The 20374-nt window shown below is 40.9% G+C and overlaps 2 protein-coding genes across 5 annotated transcripts; both read right to left on the bottom strand.

The window, feature by feature from the left end:
• Positions 1-112: 112 nt before the first annotated feature.
• Positions 113-10734, bottom strand: timeless (timeless circadian clock). 3 transcript variants are annotated; one of them, XM_061688831.1, is made up of 30 exons: positions 10598-10734; positions 9964-10064; positions 9716-9869; positions 9409-9523; positions 9046-9108; positions 8868-8969; positions 8278-8433; positions 8055-8188; positions 7820-7907; positions 7502-7678; positions 6445-6662; positions 6240-6343; positions 5674-5843; positions 5474-5599; positions 4928-5079; positions 4747-4844; positions 4540-4666; positions 4092-4293; positions 3699-3838; positions 3441-3520; positions 3197-3320; positions 3022-3104; positions 2782-2936; positions 2499-2709; positions 1799-1867; positions 1597-1715; positions 1211-1445; positions 946-985; positions 785-840; positions 113-667 (listed from the first exon to the last, which is right to left on the bottom strand). In XM_061688831.1, exons 2-30 carry the CDS (start codon positions 10043-10045, stop codon positions 537-539), a joined length of 3711 nt encoding a protein of 1236 aa, XP_061544815.1. In that variant the 5' UTR covers positions 10046-10064; positions 10598-10734; the 3' UTR covers positions 113-536. The 3 variants fall into 3 exon arrangements, 2 of the variants coding, with proteins under 2 accessions (XP_061544815.1, XP_061544816.1); XM_061688832.1 differs by having other exon boundaries at positions 3819-3838; XR_009769375.1 differs by having other exon boundaries at positions 636-667; positions 946-977.
• Positions 10735-12190: 1456 nt separating this feature from the next.
• Positions 12191-19006, bottom strand: prph (peripherin). 2 transcript variants are annotated; one of them, XM_061688885.1, is made up of 9 exons: positions 18441-19006; positions 17133-17193; positions 16133-16228; positions 15466-15630; positions 15259-15384; positions 14949-15169; positions 14807-14866; positions 12839-12890; positions 12191-12724 (listed from the first exon to the last, which is right to left on the bottom strand). In XM_061688885.1, exons 1-9 carry the CDS (start codon positions 18986-18988, stop codon positions 12653-12655), a joined length of 1401 nt encoding a protein of 466 aa, XP_061544869.1. In that variant the 5' UTR covers positions 18989-19006; the 3' UTR covers positions 12191-12652. The 2 variants fall into 2 exon arrangements, with proteins under 2 accessions (XP_061544869.1, XP_061544868.1); XM_061688884.1 differs by having other exon boundaries at positions 12839-12912; positions 14814-14866.
• Between the last annotated feature and the right edge of the window lie 1368 nt (positions 19007-20374).

Raw genomic sequence — 20374 nt, 5'->3', positions numbered from 1 at the left:
GACCAATACAGAAGATAGCTACAATTTCATTTCATTTTCTTCTGCACCTTTTGAATTTGAAAGCACAAATAATCAGACCTGATTTGTGCAAAGCATTTGATTTGTTACAGCATTTGTTGTAAGAGCAGGTATCAAGTTTAATTGCAAGACATAAAAGATGTGCATATTTATATTGGAAGTCCAAAGAGAAGGCAATAAACAAAATATGTTTCATAGTATGACTACAAAATAGGGGTGGCCATTTGGCAACGGGGAAAGTTAACAATCATTTAATTATCTTCTCATGTTGATCAGAATAATGGTATCCAAGGATGTCTGTGGATATAGCCTGGATGTGCATAGGCTAGTCGCAATAGAACTGAAGTGCATTACCTTTTGCCTCAGTTGCCTCAAAACACTCCCTTAATCAACAATCAAGTACACAATGACAGTATTCTTAATGTAGGGTACATTAAACCTAACTATGCCTTATAACAAGGAACTGTTTCTTTGGGAGTTTGTTTTCACTGTATTGACCGCATTGCAAGGATTCTCAACTAATCCTCATCCTCTTCTTCATCAATTAATACCATCTTCCGTCGTCGCTTCACTGGTGCGGAAATATTTTCCTCTTCTGAATCTGCTTCACCATTTGTATCAATTTCCAGTGCAACGATGAAACCATCATCTGTAAAGATCATCATATTTTGATACAGTTATTGTAATTTTAGGATTTAAAATGCATTGTAATCAGATGTATTGGTTTCACATCAAACAAAACCATCAATTAAAAAGAATAAAGTACCTTCCTCCTCTTCATCATCCAAAACTCTGCTTCTTTTAGTTGTCTTCTCTTGGGGCCTAATACACACAAATAAGCTGAGGACTGACACTTAGAAGCGAAATGTGTGCTTTTGAGCAGGAATTTGGTTTATCAAATTGACCAATGCGTTTTCGTGACCTCACCTCTCAAATGAACTGTCTGCACCCTCCAAATCCTGATAGGCTGAAACAAATTAGGGTAGAGAACAAACTGGCATGATTCTCCATCCTTTTTAACGGCTTCAGAAAACTACGTCAAATTCAACAACACCGACTCCCACTGATACAGTTCAGTATTTATGACTATTTGACAAAGCAAAAGGCTACATACTGTATGAAAGACAACTGCACATGGTACTTGACTGTACGAGAGACCTGTAATTAAAGACAATGTTGTGTCCACACATACCTTCATCTTTGTTGGAGTGCTGTTTCCTCTTGCGTGCAATCAATAGGGCCCTCAAAGCGTGTGCTCGTTGTGAATCAGAGGCCTTGCTCTTCCCCTCCTGATGATCTTCAGGTGGTCCACCTTCTTCCACAAGGACTTCCTCCCTTTCAGATTCATCCAGATTTTGACTGAGAGACGCAGCTGCACATCGGAGCTGAGATGGGATGATCTTTTCTGGGATTCTCCAAAACGTCTCCTAATGAGTACACATTGTAGAAAAAGTAACGCAAGGCCATTGTGCTTTACTGAGCCGGCAGGGTTGTTACTGTTTAAAAACAAAATTTAAACAGCATATTGACCACCATAAGCAGCAGATGGAATTGCTGCAACTGGTAACAAAACCTTACCTGTTCATTTGCAGGCGCCCGCATCCCCAGTTTGCACAGCAATTTATGGAAGCTCTTGTCCTCCATGGCGTCTTCACATGCCTCAGTGAGAGGGACAAGAGGAGCAGCCTGGGAAAAACCTGGTCAAAGACACACATCACATCATGTTTGAACTGGGCTTTATAGGACACATATTCAACACAGCTTTGCAGACCCTTCATACCATCATCTTCCCGGCCCTTAGCTGCTCGGTCTAGACAGCGTTGTAACCACCCAAGGGCTTCAGACATGCCTGGAAAACAAAAAAACTCAAGCTAATCCTTGCAGTACTGAATTCATTACACTCAACAATATCCAGATCTAATAAAATGCCTTTTCTGTCTGCATCATACTGGGAGGCGTTTCTAAGGCCCACTGCACACCGAGTGACACGGCCAAACGTGAATCAACGCTTGCAAAGAAAAATACAGTCAGCGACTCCCTGCCTCACATTAGGGTCCCAGTTTTCTCAACGGGAAACAACATTTTGAGGCGCCACATATACTGTATTACTTTTTTATCGAAGCACAAAAAACAAGGCGCAATTGTCATGAAAGAAGCAGTTTGCCCTGGCCGCTGCCTGTAGCTATAATGATACAAAGAGAGGAAACAAGAAATAAAAAGAGAGAGAGTGGATATTTAAGAGGCTGTTGGCTCCATTCATTGACTGTACTCATGCATTTCTGTGAGACTCACCACGTTTCACTTTCTCACCACAAGTACATATTGTACATTATTGTAAAACACAATATGCTGCATGATAATTTCTCTTTGTAAAAAGCAGACTGACTTTCTCATACAGCTGTTGTATTAGAATGTGCAGGTAAGAAAATGTCATAAAACTCTCTACAGAACTCAATACTGAGGGGAAAAAAAAGTTTCACCTTTCTTATGCAGCATCGTGACCATGGTGGCAACATCAGTTCTCCTCTCCCCTTCAGACACAAAGCTGTGGCTCGTCCTGCTGCCAGCATTCTGTCTTTCTTTCTTTTCCTCCTCATCTTCTTCCTCACTCTCTTCAGACTCATCTTCCTCTCTGTTCAGAGACTCATCTGGGAAATCTTGCGCGAGTCCAGCTAGGAATTCCTCTTCAGACTGAAAGAAGAATACATTTTCTCAATAGTCCTTGCTTTGTTCAGTCATCTAAGAACAGTTTTTAGGACTTACCATTTGTGTGCCCGAGCTCTTTGGACAAGAACTTCGACTCCTCTTCTTGTAAAGTTCTCGCCTCTCTGACACCAGGCCCATACTGAGCAGCTTGTCCACCACACGTGCACGGGAGCGCTTGGCTGTGAGCTTCTTAAGGATGTTGCCAAGCACATCTGTGGGTGGGGGGGTGGGGTCAAAGAAACTGAGGTCTGCTCAAAAAATGAGCCACGTCAGGTCAATAAAGCACACAGTGATTACCATCAGAGTCTTTGTATTCTTCATAGAGCATCTGAAGTTCTTCTTCCTGGTCCTCAGTCCAAAGAACGATCCCAGTACCTTTCCTTTGTTGAAGAAAATCCTTTTTAGTGGGCTAGTTATCGATTCCAAATTATTACTTTAGAATGAAATGAGTCAGCCTATCCAAAGTACATACTTGGGTTTCTTCAGCTCTTTAGTGCTGTCCACAAGACCCATGCGCACCAGCTGGGTAACGACCTGCCTCCGTGTGCGTGTATTGTTGCTTAGCAATGGCAACAGAGTCTCCACAATGTCTGGCACTAGCAAGAACCACCAATAAGCAACACAGTCAGACTTAATTTCTCAGTTACTCCAACATGTAAATTACAAACAAGAGTGCTAAGAATAAAATAAATAAATAAATAAATAAAACAGCAGACCTTCAGAGTGTTGGTGCTCTTCATAAAGGGTGCGCAATTCCTGCTCCTCCTCTTCACTCCAAGCTGGCATTTTTTCTGCTCTGATAAATGTCAGAGAATGAGCAGCAGAAATGGTTCGAACAATTTATTTTATTTATTTAATTTATTAAATGTTTCCAATCCAAATTTATTTATTTGTGTGAGTATGCCTCACATTTTGACAGTAATGCATCATTTCCAGCTATACATTCATACAGTATATAAACAAAGAGCACCAACTTGTCTTTGCCATAGCCTTCAGTCATCTCACGCACAGCGCCAACATTTTTCCAGAACAACAGTTCAACATAGGCCTTGTTGTTGGTGGCTGCCAGCGAAAAGAAACGGTTTAGCACATACTTGGCAAAGGTGACCAGCTCCTGTGAGGAAAAAAAGGCGGTTAGCTCATGTGCCTCATCACTGTTATTTGTTGGTTTGTTAGCTGCAGAGCTAATAAAGTCAACGTAAAACTAAAACGATCTATACAAAACCAAACTTGATGGTGCAGAAAAAGGAATTGTATTAAGTATAATTTAATATTAACCCACAGAAGATGGTGGAAATTATCACCATGTACAACACAGGCAGGGGCCTACGCTCTACTGTGACTTGTTACTTGTCTCATTAGCCAACCTTGTAAGCAGAGGCAGCTGCATCCCTCAGGATCTTGTTGAAGAGATGGAAGACAGACAGCTGGTACAGCAACGCGTCCATTTTGAGGTCAAATGCTACACGGTGAAGCATTCGAGCGATGCAGTGGTTAGTGTGAGGCGTGTTTTTTGAGTAAGATTTGAGTAAGACCAGGTATGGATGCACAATGCCGGGGTTGGCAAACCTGTGCAGGGTGAAAAAAACAGAGATGTCAGAGTGGAATGTCCTTTTAAAGGCAAAAGATCGGTGGTTATTTTGGCAGGAAAAGGTGAACAATCCAAATGCAACACTGTACCAGAATATTTTACATAATGTGCACATGGGATTGGAAACATACCAGTTCCTATACTGGCCCTAATGGGAAAGTGCAACCATTGAAAGACTCAAAAAGAAATGTTCTTATAACCATTGCATAAATGTATTCCCTTACTTCTTGATGAAGTCCAAAAATTTGAACTCAGTTTCAGAAACCTGGACGGCCTCCAACTCTTCTTCCTCTTCGAGATCTGCATCATCCTCATCATCCTCTTCCATTTGAGTCTCAGGAGGAGCTGACCCTGAAATCAAGCGTAAAAATTTAATCCTGCATACAGACAGCGTGATACTCTGATATCGTGTGAATATGCTGCGTACATACTTGGCAGCTCTGCATGTAAGATCTGCTTGAGCAATTCAAGTTCTTCTTCAGGTTCCACATCAGTCGAGCCAAACACATCTCCCTCGGGCCACACTTCCCTGAATGCAATAGTTTCTCTTACTGTAAATGAAGCTTTTGATTGGTGCTTGAGGCTAACTGTGTGTGGAGATTTACTACTGACCTGGCAGCCCTCAGGAGTGCTAAAGCCTCTGGTCCTAACTGAGCCTGCAGCGCATCCTGCATCCTCACCATGGCCTCAGTCCGCTGCTCCTCGAGAGGAGTTTCAGATGTGCAATCGAAAGGCACAATGTGCGCAGTTAAAGACTCTGACAGCTGCAGATGAAGACAGAAAATTAATGATGATGATGATTAGTAATGGGAACTAAGACTTTTCTTCCTGTTGATTGCGAGGCAGGCACTATGGTAATTTATTGAGGAACGATACCATATTATAAAATATTTTACAACTCTGTCACTATTTTTCTTTATAATTTATATTGGTTTGCTTCTTTTTATGAACTGTGGAGAGCCTACAGCTCACTCGTAACTCAAGTCAGTGCAAAAATGACAGTTTGTATCTCTAAAAAAAGTCGGGACACTCATAAATCAATGTGCCACTGTATTTTTGTGCATTTTCTATCTTCTTTGGTGGTATCTCAACACTTTAAAAAATAATAAAACAAGCCTTATAATTGTTTATTTTACAATTACAAATAATTAAACTGACCTGAAACTTTATACCCTTCAGTTGTTCCTCCACAATCTTCCAGGTGTCTGCCAGAGCTTCCGGGGTCCTTTCTACAACTGGCTGGTTTTTCTCTCCTCGAGACTTTTTCCGCTTCACTTTCTTTTTCTGTAGAATTACCATATCTGGAGTTGAACTTTTTGTTAAAAGGAGACACAGAGAAACTCATATACAAATTGTACCTGCACCACCAAGTTCCTGCGACCTTTGCAGAAGCGCTCTAACATACGCAGGAAGAGATGGGTTGACTCCACCAGGTCTTTAAGATACGACTGAGGCTGTTTGGTCCCATCGTACTTTCTCAGCAAAGTCAGGAATATCTCCCTATATTCCATTAGGTAGAATATGTTACCTACAAGGTCCGGGAGAAAACAATTACAATCAATGATTTCTATATCAATAATGCAAATGGTTTTACTGATACCTTTGGCTGTATGCAGTGTGTACTGTAGTGTTAGATGTCACAACATTATGTAAACCTGCACACCAAGTTCAGACAGTGTAATAGCCAATACAAATGCTCAATCAAAAAAATTCTGCCTTCACAATAATAATTCTCTACTAATTTAACAAAATATTTATTGTTGTGGTTGCTGTGGTGTAGAATTGCTTGGCATCAACCTGTGAGGTGTTTCTTATACCGTATTTAGGTTACCCTTATTTATATATTAAACTATGTTGAGGATTATCTTTCTTGGCACAAAATGTTTGATACAACTTCTGTAGTGGAAGTCATTAGTAACAATACTTTTGATAACATTGGCGCTGTGGCGGATGCTTTCATCTTGTGATCGGTCCATCTCGTTTACAGTCATTAGCAGCTCCTGATATGCCTTCAGTGCCAGGTGCATCCTAGCAACAACAAGGTCAGTAAAATAAGAACAGAGATATTTTCAGCAATAATAATACCGTAATAATTTAATAATTACTCTGATTCCAAATAATCCTCTTACCTGCGGGACCAGGACGTGGCCTCTTTGCGGTCGGTCAAAATCATCTCGTAGTAGTTGGTGATGTTTCGCTCCATAAAATGGAACGTGCGGGTGGACATGGTCTCAGAAACTAAATCGGCACGGAAATTGTTGCAGCGGTTGAAGGCCATGAAGAAGCTGAGTGCCCACAGGTAGTAGGTCTCATCATGCTCCTGAGACTCCTCTCGAATCAGGCTTTCCTGGAGAGGAGGAGGCAAGAGAACAGAATATCAAGCCTCTCACAGTTGGCATAGCTAACACCATACTGCAACTATGTACACTGCAAAACTAATTTATTTTGTTTTGATAGTTATTCTTTATTCCATTTTTCCCTTCACCTGTCAATCAAACAAATGTTGACATTAACTGTTGTCAACTACTGGCTGAATAATGTGTGCCACTGAGGTTATGCTTAATAAACAGTTAACGTTCCCGTGTTTGTGTTAATTGGGGACTAACACACAACAACAAAACGCTGATGTTTTAAACAACTTCGCCGTGGTGGAGCGAGCTGTTAAGCTCCTTAACTCGCTAGCTCGTGAGCTTGCGGGCTACCGAACACAACAGTTTACTTTCCCTTAGGCGTCTCTGTTGTGTATGCGCTGCACACAGAGCAAGGCTGTGGAGTGTTGGACGGAGCCAACCTCGGCAAGAGTGTACCGGTCCGCTGGCGTTTCATGAGCCCACTAGCGGCTAAAGACACAGTCGTCCAACTCTGTCGGCTCACTGTGTGAACCGCACGCCGCCCCACCACAACAATGACAATTTCTCGAGTCCGGAAAAACTATCGTGTCCAATTTATTTTTATTAAATGAGAAGTCGATATAGTAATTATCGTGACAGATCTAGCTGTGTCAAATATTTTATCTTTCATTACGATACAGCAACAAAATAGGGCAAAGAATGGCAGTGAGTGTATTTTCAATAAAACATTTAGAACTGCCACTTATTTTGAATAAAACACTTTGGGTAACGCCAATAAAGGTTAATCGTCAGGTGTGATAGAAAAAAAACATATTTGCAATTTGTAGCTACTGACCTTGACAATGTACATGAGGCGATTGTAGCAGTTTTCTAAGAAGTCCACACAAAACTCTCGCAGGAAGAGTCGCACGTTTAAAGCCGAGCGCCGTTTGTTCATACAGTCCTGGGCCTGTCGATTGCGCCTGGGAACGCGTCTCACAGCTTTACCCATGTCGTGAGTGTAGTTTTTGAACTATGAATTAAAGAATCAGAGTCATCTTTATTTTAATTATGTCAAATACACACAACAAATTTGTCAAGGCAGGCATGGAACAGGTTAGTGTTCGAATGAGTTTTGCAAACATTGCTTCAAAAATTGCTTTAGAGTACTTACATTGTGAACATTTCTGTGATAAATCACCTCATTGTCTCCAATTGCCTTAAGGCCTTTCACAACAAAAGACCCTCCAAACCGTGAATGTCTGACATAAAAACAAAGAACATAAACAAGCAATTTCAGTCAGGATTTTTTTCTAGCAGTTGATCAACTGAAACTCATGAAGACCTGACTACAGAATTAAATACTGTACAGTACTGTAATTGTGTTGAGTTCCTCTGATATCATGTACCTGGTTCCTCTTTGCAGTGTGCGAGAACGTTTCGCTGCCTGCTCCCTCTGCCTCAGCCCCTCCAGCTCCGAAGTGTCTCTCTGCTTCTCTTCTGCTGAGCGAGCGTGTCCCGCACTCACCAAAGTGTCCGGTGTCTGCGACACGCCAGAAAATTGCTCAAACACCGAACAGCTACCTATCTAGATGTACATTGATGAGTCAGAAAAAGGTTATTTTGCTTAACCTGGTCTCTGAACATGAGGGAGATGATTTCCAACACGTGCATACTCCACTGCTGCTCACTCTGGGCTGATGCCAAAAACTTGACCAGGTCATCGAAACCGCTCATGTGAATGCCCCAGAGCAGCTTGTCGTGGACACTGGCATCATCATCCACTTTCTACATCACAAGGATGTAAAGGAGACAAAACACATTCAGAGAGTGGAGACCTGTGGCAATGCTTTTTTTTTGATGAGAACAACTTCAAATTTATACAGTAGATGAAGAAAACATTTACTGCGAATTGATTCATTATTTTCCAAATATTTTTAAAAGATGTAGAACATTTGTTTTAAAATGTAACGTCTGCTTCCAGTATAATGCTCTAGTGCTCTTAGTGGATGTAAATTCCACAACTAACTGAATCGAGGCACCAAATCAACTAACTGAATTAACAATACCTTTGCTCCATTTCAATACGTCTTATACAATCAATTGATATAATTCTTAATCAGTTCATCAATTATTATGTCCATCAACAATAGAAACTTCTAAATTCAGGTATTCTACAAGTCCCCTACTTCTAATCAAACAACATTGATATTTATATTAACCTTCTCCTCCAAAGGGTCTGCAGGTACATGAAGCACATTCCTGACCAGCAGCAGAATTCTCTCAATCAGAAGGTTGTCTTCTTCCTGCCTCTGCTCCCATTCCTGCAAGGGAAGCACACAATGAAATACTTGTATGAATACAAGCTGGCATGTGACATAAGACATGTTGTTCACTTACCATTTGTAACAGGTTGTACAGCGTCTCACTTAAAACTCCAAACACCTTCTCAGTAGCAAATGCCTACAATTAAAATAGAAAAAAATAAAATCCTCTTTTAATTGTGACTTTAATTGATCTTATTTTTAAACAGTTTGGGGATTTCCTGCCACTTTGGCACAATGTATTTTAGGTTATTGTAAGTTTCAAGAGTAAAGGTGGGCTGTGGCACAGTCACACTCTTTGTCTATCATCTACAAGGTATAATGCAAAAAGTTTAGTCCAGTGTAGATGAATTACAATCAGCTTTTAAGCATACAGACACACATGGGATAACATAACCTCTGTGAGTGAACTACTAATTCAATTATATACAGGCAGTACCTCTTTGTAGGCTTGTAAATGAGAAGTCACTTGCAAAAAGTGATGTCTAAACACAGGGTCATCAGGAACCTTCCCAAAGCAGAGCATAGCAGGTTGTGTTAGATTCACCATGAGCCTGTGAAAAGAACAAAGATGCACAGTCTCATATGAGCAACCAGGGTTATAATACAGATTTGACACTCTATCGCTTAATCAAAACATTTATTGCATTTATAACTTCATGACTCAACCACATGAATAACAGTGACTAAATGTGCAAGAACATACAGTACTTTAGAGGAGGCAAGTTTCATCCTGGGATGTTTACCGTATGCAGGCATCAAACAAGGCCTTGTCATGCCCATGCTGAGTGATAATAGGCAGAAGGTCATGTTTTATGATGTGGCCTTCGCCCAGTTGCTGGCGGACATCACGGGTGTCATCTTCATAGCGCAAGAACCTGATCAAGTCTTTCACACTCTCTGAGACATAATTTTTTTTATTCATCATCACACAGTATACATTGTTACACATGGTGATGAAGCACATTGAGGACCTACTACAAAATAAACTCACCTAAACAATCAGCTTCTTTGTGATAAGTGTCTCCCTCCAGGTATCCAAGAGCGCTGCATGTTGCCAGAAGTTCACAATTCATCCTGAATACGTTTAAACACCTTCGACAAGAACAAAAGCGAAGAACCGCATGAAAAAAAAGAGAATAATTGTCGAATACAGTAGCTGTACTTATTGAAATTGCAATCTTAAATATGAACTGAGCACTATTTGATTTCTGCTTATTGATACTTGTATGATTACCACCTGAAGTGAATGTACAACTAATGACAGTTAATCTAGACCTCAAGTTGGCAAAATATTAGCTACACATGCACGGTCTAATAAGAACCGACATACAATTGCATCAAGTATTCTGCCTTTATTAAAATAGAAGGGCTTGGTTTTGACTGACACTATCCAACACTTTTGTTTATTATTGTTGTAGTAGTAGTAGTACTGTAGTTTGCCGGGGTATAAAACGCCACAGCATCGTACTGTGAGGAGCAGCAGTGCTAATACAGTTTTTTTCATTTGGAATTAATTTTGTATTTAAGAGCTTTTAAAATATTCAGCTGGCGAACCTAATGTTGTGCCCGGTGACTTGAGTGTAACGTATATGTGCAGTATGGCACTAAACATGTTTTCTACTCACGAAGTACCAGCAGAGGTTCAATTCGTTGCCTGGCGGCGGCGACTGTCCAGCTTCACGAAGTAAAAATGATTTTCAGGAAAAGTGTGTTGTTGCGTCAAACGAGTCAAACGCAGGAAGAACACTCGCCAACAGCCCCACAAGTCTGGCGCCAAGAACCCAAATAAACCGGATGCAGAATGTCGTCATTGTATGTCGTTCTTCTTGGGAATTTAAATGAGAGGAAATATGCATTATCGCCATCTAGTGCTGGGGAACCTTAACCACAGCTGTAGACAAAATACAATACAGTGATGTAAATTGACTGAAGTGCAAGAACATTTTTAAAGCATACATTTTACATTATATTGTATCATTTTATATACTAGGGTATGGAATTACATTAAAATTATTAAAACTATTTCACGTTTGTCTAAATTAATTTCAAAAACCTTTGCAGTTGTTTACAAAGAAAAGCATCCTCTAGCTGAATTTACAATCAATACTGGATTCAAATAACTAATTAGTATTAATTACCGTTACCACCGCTCCCACCGAATTGTAAGGTTCATTCAAGGTTCAAAAATTGTCCATCGGTATGAATGTGAGTGTGAATGGTTGTCAGGGTAGTATTCAATCATTTGGAGGCCCAAGGCAAACCCAGTCAGGGGGCACTTCCACATACGTGCACTGCAAAGATTTTGGATACTGATGTTTATTATCAACTAAATGGTTGATTAACTTATTTCCTGAGTTAAATAATGTCCTTAAAATCCTTCTTGATGATTATTATTTACCATAACAAGTGCATCATCTCAACACTTTTGTTGTAATTGACAAGAACAGTAATCCACATTTAATATAGTTTACCACTTCAACCGCTTTTACACTTACATAATCGCTCGTGTCTCACTTTGTCTCTCCGCATCCTCAGCTGACACTGACAGCGGCATTAACGCATCTGGCAAAAGCGTCTGGCTCTTGCTGTTGTCGGTTATATACATTCTGTGTCACCATGAAAGTTTGAAAACTTTGGTAGTTTTAATAAAAAAATATTTTCATTTTCTTCTCACCTTCTCTGTTCCACTGGAATGACACTGCTTCATTTTCCTCACAACACTCCAACAAGTTTGTCTCGTTAGTGCTCTATCAAGTCCAGAAAAAGATGGAATAGTCCATTGCATGAGAAGGAAGGGGCGAGCACTCGAAACGATCATGATAGATTGGTATAAATCGAAGAAAACTTTAATTAATCGGTTTTTATGAATTGTTCGGGGCAATTGCCTGTGTTAGCCTAATGGCGAGTCCTACCCCGGTTGTTTATCTATATGTGGCCTGCAATTGGCTGGCGACCTGTCCAGGTTGTACCCCTCCTCTCCCCCAAAGTCAGCTGGGACAGACTTGCTCCATCTCACCCGTGATTCGAATGAGGATAAGCGCTATAGAAAATGGATTTATGGATAAATTATACCGTTAAACCAGTGACTTCATACAAAGCAGACGAGACAGAGACATTAGACTTGCTTGAGTTTATTTGCAATTATGTGATCATTCACTGTGTCAGATCAGCTCATTACTTTAACTGGTCATTTTTCATTATTTTTTTATGTTTCACGTGTTTTTTTATTTTAATTTTATTTTGATATAATTGGTACAGGCAGACAGCAAAGCTCCTGGAATGTGATTTTTGTTTACTGAGGAATATATGTAAAGCTGCATTGCAAAATGATGCTATTATTATTATTATTATTACTTTTCAACTGCTGTTCAACACATAGTGAGCTATAAACGTGGCCATCAAAGGACTCCATGGGATTGCACTGCAAATAAAGGCCTCGTCTGGTATGTTGATCGGGTTACGGTTCTGCTTTGTCACACAGATGACACAGCTGTGTTTCGGAACAGCTGGGTGGCATCAATAGCACCAAAGTGACACACCAGTCTAAATGTATTCATTTAACTTTGCACCTGCATTTTGTTACTCTTTGCTAGACATTGAAACACAAATGAGTTTTACTCTTTTTTTTTTTTCATATGCTTTTTAGTTCTTGTCACGACACAGGCCTTCACATTATCGAATCAGTTGTCCTTGTCGTCTTTGTCAGTGTGGCCCGAATCTCTCTCCTGCTCCCTCTTGGATTCCTTTACCACCTGATGGGAAAATAACGTTAATACCGTTGTGTATGTGACAGGTTAGCCTACTGAAAATATGAGAAAGTGCATCATTTGAATTACAATGCTGTATTATTTCATAAGAATCCATACCTCTCCATCTCTAGTCTCAACTGTCTTTATCAACACAGTCCTCTTGGTGCCACTGGTTGGTATAGGTTCATAATCTGAAATAGGTAGAGATCATTGTAATATACATTTTATAGCATTTAATATAACATATTCACTGGCAACCAGGCCAATTTGTGCTCTTTTCTCGCCCAAAGTGAGCTGGGATAGGCTCCCACACACCCGTGGCCTTAATGAGGACAAACTCTGAAAAAATAGATGCATTCATCAAATTTTATATTATTTACTTTCCAATTAACTTGTATTTTTTAACTAGAAGATTTTGGGTTTGGACCAAGAGTTGCAAAGGGCGTCTTTGCATTGGTTGTCTCACTTCCCATTGAAGAGTTACTGTCAATCATGTCAGCCATAGGACTACTGTCATTTTCATTCTATGTAAATAGACAGAGTGATGTGCAATGCCACAAACCTAATGAGAACTGTTGAACAGTAGTTTCTTAAATGCACAGAAAGGCATTTGCCATCTTTATTGTAGTTCGATGTATATCAGTTCATAGTATGCCGCATAATAAATTATTTCAAATTGTATTGGGTGAATCACATTGTATTTCGCCCTGTTGCATCGAATCGCACGTGTGTGCCTTTAGGCGTTCCTTAACTGTATTTCCATATATAGTTGGCAGTCCAGCAATATGTGCATCAGCCTCACTGATGGAGATGCATATCCATATACTGTAATTGAGAAGAGCAATTCTTATGAACGGCAAGGAGTTGAACAACTTTTGAATTACAATTACTTTCGACTACAATATGATGAAAGTCCAGTAGTAGTTGAATCAATCCCTAACTTTTTTTGTGCCGCTTACCAGTTTCGCATAAAGACATTTTGACAGACTGGCATCCATACATGCATCCATCCTCTGTACCGCTTATCCTCACTAGGGTCGCGGGCATGCTGGAGCCTATTCCGGCTATTTTAGGGCGAGAGGCGGGGTACACCCTGAACTATTCGCACTCACATTCACACCTAATGGGCAATTTAGAGTCTTCAATTAACCTACCATGAATGTTTTTGGAATGTGGGAGGAAACCTAAGCAGGCACGGGGAGAACATGCAAAATCCACACAGGCGAGGTCGGATTTGAACCTGGGTCCTCTGAACTGTGAGGCATATGTGCTAAACAGACTTTCACTGTGCCGCCCCAAATGTAAACAAATAATTACAAATACAACTAATCATTACGCTGAATTAAGTTGTCGTAATTGGGGGCCCTGCACATGTTTTTCTCTTTAACTAGCTGGCTGGTCTTCTCTTGTGTTCCATAACAAAGCCAAATTGTAGCCAGGCTCCCCAAAAAATAAGGATGTTTCTATTTCACTTGCGCTTTTATTGTATTTGAGGGAAGACTTTCATATTTCTGTGCTACCGGTCTCATTTTAAGTACAATATTTCCACATGCTTGTAGCACAGTATGAGCGAATGCCATTCTGCGATAAGTGGTACGACACAACACGTATTGTGATGTCGGTGCGTATTGTGATATAAGGTCTCGTTATCACTCAGTTGTTGCCTGCACATTATTGGACATATCATTTTGGCAACAAAGATGGATATGAATATTTTAATACTAATACTGCGATACGAATAGCCGAAGCTACTGTAGCTATTTTCATTCACAAACTGCTTATTTTCGTTCTTTGGGACCGTGCAGATATATGAAGACTGTCACCTTGTTGACTGAACATTTCACTCCTCCACAGAGTGTTATAGTACGGCGACAACATCAGACGGGCAAGTCATAAATTCTCTGTAAATTGGCTGATTGGAACACGGGATGTAAAAATGATTAAAAAGCGATTAGCAGTTGGTAGACCTCAAGTCGACAAGTCAACAAATGGGTTCATCCCCTGTGACCTACATTTACGCTACTAGTACACAGCAACTGCTAGAAACTGAGAACTTAATTGTTTGCTGTTTGAATGGAAAACCACAACTCACCACGCTCACCAATGTGATTTGTCATGCCAATATTGAGGATAGGCATGGTGATCCTGAAGAAAAAATATGACACCAGTTTTATGGCATTCATTTCTTGTTAAATATAATTGAAACGAGGACAATACCGTCCCTCACCTGCTCTCCTCCCCCTCCAGTAGTTTACGGTAAGTGGCAATTTCAATGTCTAGAGCCATCTTGACATTGAGGAGGTCCTGGTATTCCCGGAGGTGACGAGCCATCTCGTCTTTTAGGCTGCGGATCTCATCCTCCAATCTGCCTATGTTGTCCTGGTAGTTAGCGATCTCATTGCCGAACTGGTCCTCCATGTCACGCATCTGCCTCAGGAGCGCTTCATTCTGGAATTGTGCAGTGAATAACATTAAGTTTATAGATGATGCATGTAATTTGATGTAATGCAAAAGAGAAGACAAAATGCTGTCCTGACCGTGTTCTTCAATGCATCAATCTCACAGTTCAGGGACTGGATCTGCCTCCTGGACTCAGTGGCCTCCTGCTTGGCCTGCTTTAAAGCATCACCATTGCGCTTGGCAGACTCAGTTAAATCTGCAAACTACATACATAAAGATAATGATATTGAGATTAAAGTAAATCTGTGAGTGTGTGTTTTGCTTTTGTGTGTGTTGTTGTCAACCTTGGACTTATACCAGTCCTCAGATTCCTGCATGTTCTTCACTGCAATGGTCTCATACTGGGCCCTGATGTCCCTCAGAGCACCAGTGAGGTCTGGTCGGGTGCTGTGGTCCACCTCCATCCTCAGCTGCTGGGTCTGCACACTCACCTGAACGTCCTGGATTTCCTGATAATAACAAGCAGGAAAAACCAGTTCTTGCTGTGCCACGTACAGTAACGATTTGCACAGTTATGAACCATCACTTGTAATGCTTATTGTAATAGCCAATCACTCATTGTCAAACTGAAACCAAACAACTCTTATTGTCAAATATATTAGACTAGTATTAATATCAAATTGTATTAAACAATTACCTAGTGCTTGTAATGATAAGAAATAATGGTAAATCAGTTTTTATTTTGACAGTGTCTCCTCATTCAACTACTGAGATTTGCAGCATCAGGAGAAACTAAAGGTTCATTATCTTGCTCAAGGACACTATGACATAGTCACAAGGGCGCAGGATCAAACCCACAACCTCTGGGTTGGGAGACAACCACTCTACCACCAGAGCCATGATACTTTCTGATAACCTCAATTTATATATCTTCTTTCAGGGGACCCAATGATTAAATGCTCGTTGTTTTCAAAATAATAAACGGTTTCCCCCAAAAAGAATGTCACCTACTTCATCATGCATCTTCTTGAGGAATTCAATTTCATCCATCAGGGACTCAATCTTCCTCTCAAGCTCCAAACGGGATAACGTGGCATCATCCACATCCTTATGGTTTCCAAAATACAAAGAAATAGTTTTTGGCACTATGGTTAGGCAAATTGTATGTATTACCGACACTGTATTACCTGTACTGTATTGTTACCTCTGAAATTCAGTATGTTTGAATTAAAATTGTCTTTCCATGTTTCCATACTGAACAAAATGGGTGTTTTAAGAAGATGCAAGAGGAATCTATTTGTACAATTTTCTACAAACAAAAATCCAGTGGTGAACCAAGACAATGGTTAGAAAAAAATGTGTTCATTTATATCTTACATTATATAAATTTATTCTTCTCACAACAGTCCGTTGCTAAACATTCAGACAGATGTACAAGGTGTGTCAGACAAATTCCAGAACTGGTGACGCAAAAGATATATTTCAAACCGAAACCACAAACTACGAGTTTCCCCCTTCAGTGTGGGCGAGACGATCAACTAGCACCTATAGAAAGAGATCTTGCGGCGTTTGCTTCGCCGCGAGTCGCGGGACAACCCGTGGCTGGTTCGTGATTACAACACACCCATTCACATTGCAATGAGCATCTGAGAGTTCCTGGCCAAGAAGAACATCGCCATTATGGAGCAACCTCCCTACTCACTTGACCAGACTCTGTTTTTTTTGTTTTTTTTTCCTGTTTCCAAGCTGAAGGTAGTCATCAAATGGATTCGTTTTGAAGATGTGGACGACATCAAAATAGTCGTGAGCTGCAGAGGATCTCATAAGAATCCTTCCAGGAGTGTATGAAGGCGTGGCAAGGAAGACAGGGGAACTGCGTTAAACACTAGCTAGATTACTTCAAAGGGAAGAACTGGTAGTTTGAATTTTAAATATAGTATCTTTTGTGACACCAGTCCTGGAACCTTTCTGACACACCTTGTATGTTTCCACTAGTGAACTGTTTATTTACCTTGCGGAAGGCTGCAAGGTTATTCTCAGCATCTGCCCTCTTCTGGGCTTCTTCATCCAGCCTAGAAGACACACACGCACGCACGCACACACATTCCTTATACACACTACTAATCTTTTTACACAAAGGGTATTCGTTGGGGGAAAAGCACTCTGGATCAATTTGTTGATTCGCTGTCCTGTAAAAGGCTTTTTGAAGTGAGCCTCATGGGAACACCAGCTGCTCCTTTTCCACTAATGCAGTTCAATAAGGTCACCTTTTGTCTTTATAAGGATAACCATGCTCCCCATCTTTTATATCCACAATGTATAAAATGTATAAAATGCCCTGCGAGCAAATTGGAATGAAAATGATATATCTTATTTCTGACAGAATGGCTTCTAATATAAAGTTGCAGTCAAGATTTATAATCATAAATATAAGTACTGTGGATCACAGTACTATAGAGGACATAAAAGTTCTCTGCGCCAACCTGATTGTCTGTCCATTTGGTTGATAAGTGCCGTTCCACTGTTCGGGCAAAATCATGCAGTGGCTGGACATTAACTAGATTAGCAGGAAAGCATCACATGGCTCCCTCGTCTTTAATTCATGGTGGGTTACAGGGGGCCTTTTCTCCTAATGGGGTCTCTGGCACCATTTAATCAGCGCAAAGGGACAGTGAAAACTCACCTAATGGAGTCACTGAGTCACATTGATTTTTTTTTTCCCTGCTGCATCCATTTCCTCCTGCTCCTCTGCTGACCCCACCCTTTCTCTGGCCATTCTCTTCTCATCTTTGCATGTGTGATGCATGCCATTGAAAAATGATGATTTTTCTGAGCACAGTGAACACAGTCAGTACACAATTGTAGTGACACACCAGAACATTGGGAAGATTGAGGGAGTTAACTGCCTTGCTTAAGGGCCCCAAAACTGGTAAAGCAGCTGAGGAAGTCAAACCTGGGACTTTGTTTAAATTAATGTCTCAAATGAGGAAACACATCAACCCTAAACACACTTTGTTGTCTTTGTAATACAATAAGCTGATGCACAGTCGTGAGCTGTATCATGTCGCAGCACGGTCCAGTCTGTTGATGGGCCACGCCCAACAGCACTATCTATCTATCTATCTATCTATCTATCTATCTATCTATCTATCTATCTATCTATCTATCTATCTATCTATCTATCTATCTATCTATCTATCTATATTTGTATTAACCTGTGTATCAATCAATGCATTTATCTTCTGTATCTGTATGTATTGGTTTATGTATCTGTATGTACTATACCTACCTTTCTGTGTGTATCTAAGTTGGTACCAACCTCTGCTTTACTAGGCTCAGGTCCTCAGCCAGGTTGTCCCTCTCCAATTGGTATTGGTCCCTCTCCTTGCCGATGGCATCCATCTGGCGTCGCAGCTCCCTCAGCTCATCCTGGAAGATCTCGGTGGCGCGGTTGGGCTGACCGTGCTGCTGCTGGCCTTTGTACTGTGTCAGCTCCTGCTGCAGTGCGCCATTCTGTTGCTCCAGGTAACGCACCTTCTCGATGAAGCTGGCGAAGCGGTCGTTTAGCTCTTGCAGCTCGGCCTTCTCGTTGCTGCGGGTGGTGATGAACTCCTGGTTGATGGCCTCCGCCATGGTAAAATCCACCTTGTCATAGGTGAGGCGTTGGGGTTGAACGCTGGGGCGGGAACGTTGTTGGTGGTAGGTGGTGGAGCGGGAGGACACCATGGGGGACGCAGAGCGCATGTAGCGACCCCCGGAGACAGGCGGACGAGAGGACACGCTGGAATAAGAGGACATGGAGACAGGGTGTGGGCTCCCGAAGGTGCGCCTGTAGGAAGTGGAGGAATGCATAGAAGAATGGCTCATGGTTGGTATCTTGGTCTGGTCTCTTAGGAGAGAGGAGTGGTGCGGCTTGGAGAGTGTCCTCAAACCAGTGCTGGAGGTTTATATATTGCACATTTGCTTGTAATTCCTCACCCCGCCCTTCCTTCCTCCATCACTCTTCGGCATGTCGACTCAGGCCACTCCCTTCCTTGCAGAGAGGGAGCCTGCCTCTCCTTCCAGCACCAGTCTCTGTCTGGACAGCTCCACCCTTTTATGTAACGAAGAGACATCACATTACTGCTCCAATAAGTGAAGATGTGTCCTCACGACCACCCCGTCCTATCTTATGAGTTATGTCCTCTTTGGCGGGTGGTGCATGGTTTATTTTAATTCTTTCATCCACATTCTACACATGTTTTCAGCCTGTCTCCCACCTGTAGTATCCTTTCCATTTTTAACTGTGTTCTCATGCTGATCTTTTAATGGGATAGTTTGAATGCAGTCCTATTTCTTTCCTTTTTTTACATCCACTTATCTCCTTCCCTCTCATTCTCTTTCCGCTGCCTCTCCTTTTACAGTAATTCAATACTTAATTGACATCCTGGGCGTCTGTGGCACCACCATGACTCTGCAGTTATTCAATAGCCTTTATGCTTTACATCCAATAATCCATACCAGTCAAATACATCAGAGGGAATGAAAAATACAAACTCACTTCGGAAGATAACATAAATGCTAGGAGTTGAGTGCATTTTGTTTGCAATGGATAAAGTTTAATATGCAACACATTTTGTAATTCTTATCTCAAATTACTGTAAAAAGGTTTTCATCCCAGATTTACTGAACACACTACATTGCTATTAAAACTTTAAATGAGTGTTGTAATCCATCTTTTGAATGTTCAAATCTGTGAGAATATACAAGTGTGTGTATTCCAGATATTATTGATCCTTTGACTTTCTGGTTGGGTTAATGGGTTGGGCTGAGTTGTGGCTTTACCGTCCTCTGAAGTGATGGATACACTTGCCGAATGTGTGTGTGTGTGTGTGCCTGCGTGCACGCGTGCATGTGCACGTGTGTGCTCTATGGTCATTTTAATTGGGCTCTGCAGACAGACAATCACTCCAGCATAAAGTTGATGTCATTCTGAGCATGCTCAGTGAATGGGTGTGGCACGGCATGACCAGTTCTGCTTCATACTCTCTTTTGTATATCAAAAGTCCTACACCACCAAATGTGCATGTAATATATACTACAATGTTTTCTTTTTAAAAAACTTCACAGAGAGTGCATTCATCACTTCTTGTGATGAAATGTCAGTAATGGGTTTCTTCTGGAGCATCTACACACAAATAATTTTATTCCATTTCTCTTTTTTATCCAAATGCGACCGACCATTTGATTGACAATTTTTTAAATTTTCCTCCA

This window comes from Phycodurus eques, chromosome 10 (genome assembly GCF_024500275.1).
Source record: "Phycodurus eques isolate BA_2022a chromosome 10, UOR_Pequ_1.1, whole genome shotgun sequence".
Lineage (NCBI taxonomy): Eukaryota > Metazoa > Chordata > Actinopteri > Syngnathiformes > Syngnathidae > Phycodurus > Phycodurus eques.
Note: the sequence above shows the minus strand (reverse complement) of the source record. Positions and strands in the feature narration are given on the sequence as shown.

Bases quoted from the DNA above. Each gene is read 5' to 3' on its own strand.
- timeless (XM_061688831.1), bottom strand. From the start codon at position 10,045: ATGAATTGTGAACTTCTGGCAACATGCAGCGCTCTTGGATACCTGGAG. The intron at 4,294-4,539 runs GTAAGGGAATAC...CACCCTGCACAG, and splicing joins TTTTTGGACTTCATCAAGAA to GTTTGCCAACCCCGGCATTG. The intron at 841-945 runs GTGAGGTCACGA...TGTGTGTATTAG, and splicing joins GCAGACAGTTCATTTGAGAG to GCCCCAAGAGAAGACAACTA.
- prph (XM_061688884.1), bottom strand. From the start codon at position 18,988: ATGAGCCATTCTTCTATGCATTCCTCCACTTCCTACAGGCGCACCTTC. The intron at 16,229-17,132 runs GTAAATAAACAG...GGAAACCATAAG, and splicing joins ACCTTGCAGCCTTCCGCAAG to GATGTGGATGATGCCACGTT. The intron at 12,913-14,813 runs GTGAGTTGTGGT...TACCTATTTCAG, and splicing joins AAATCACATTGGTGAGCGTG to ATTATGAACCTATACCAACC.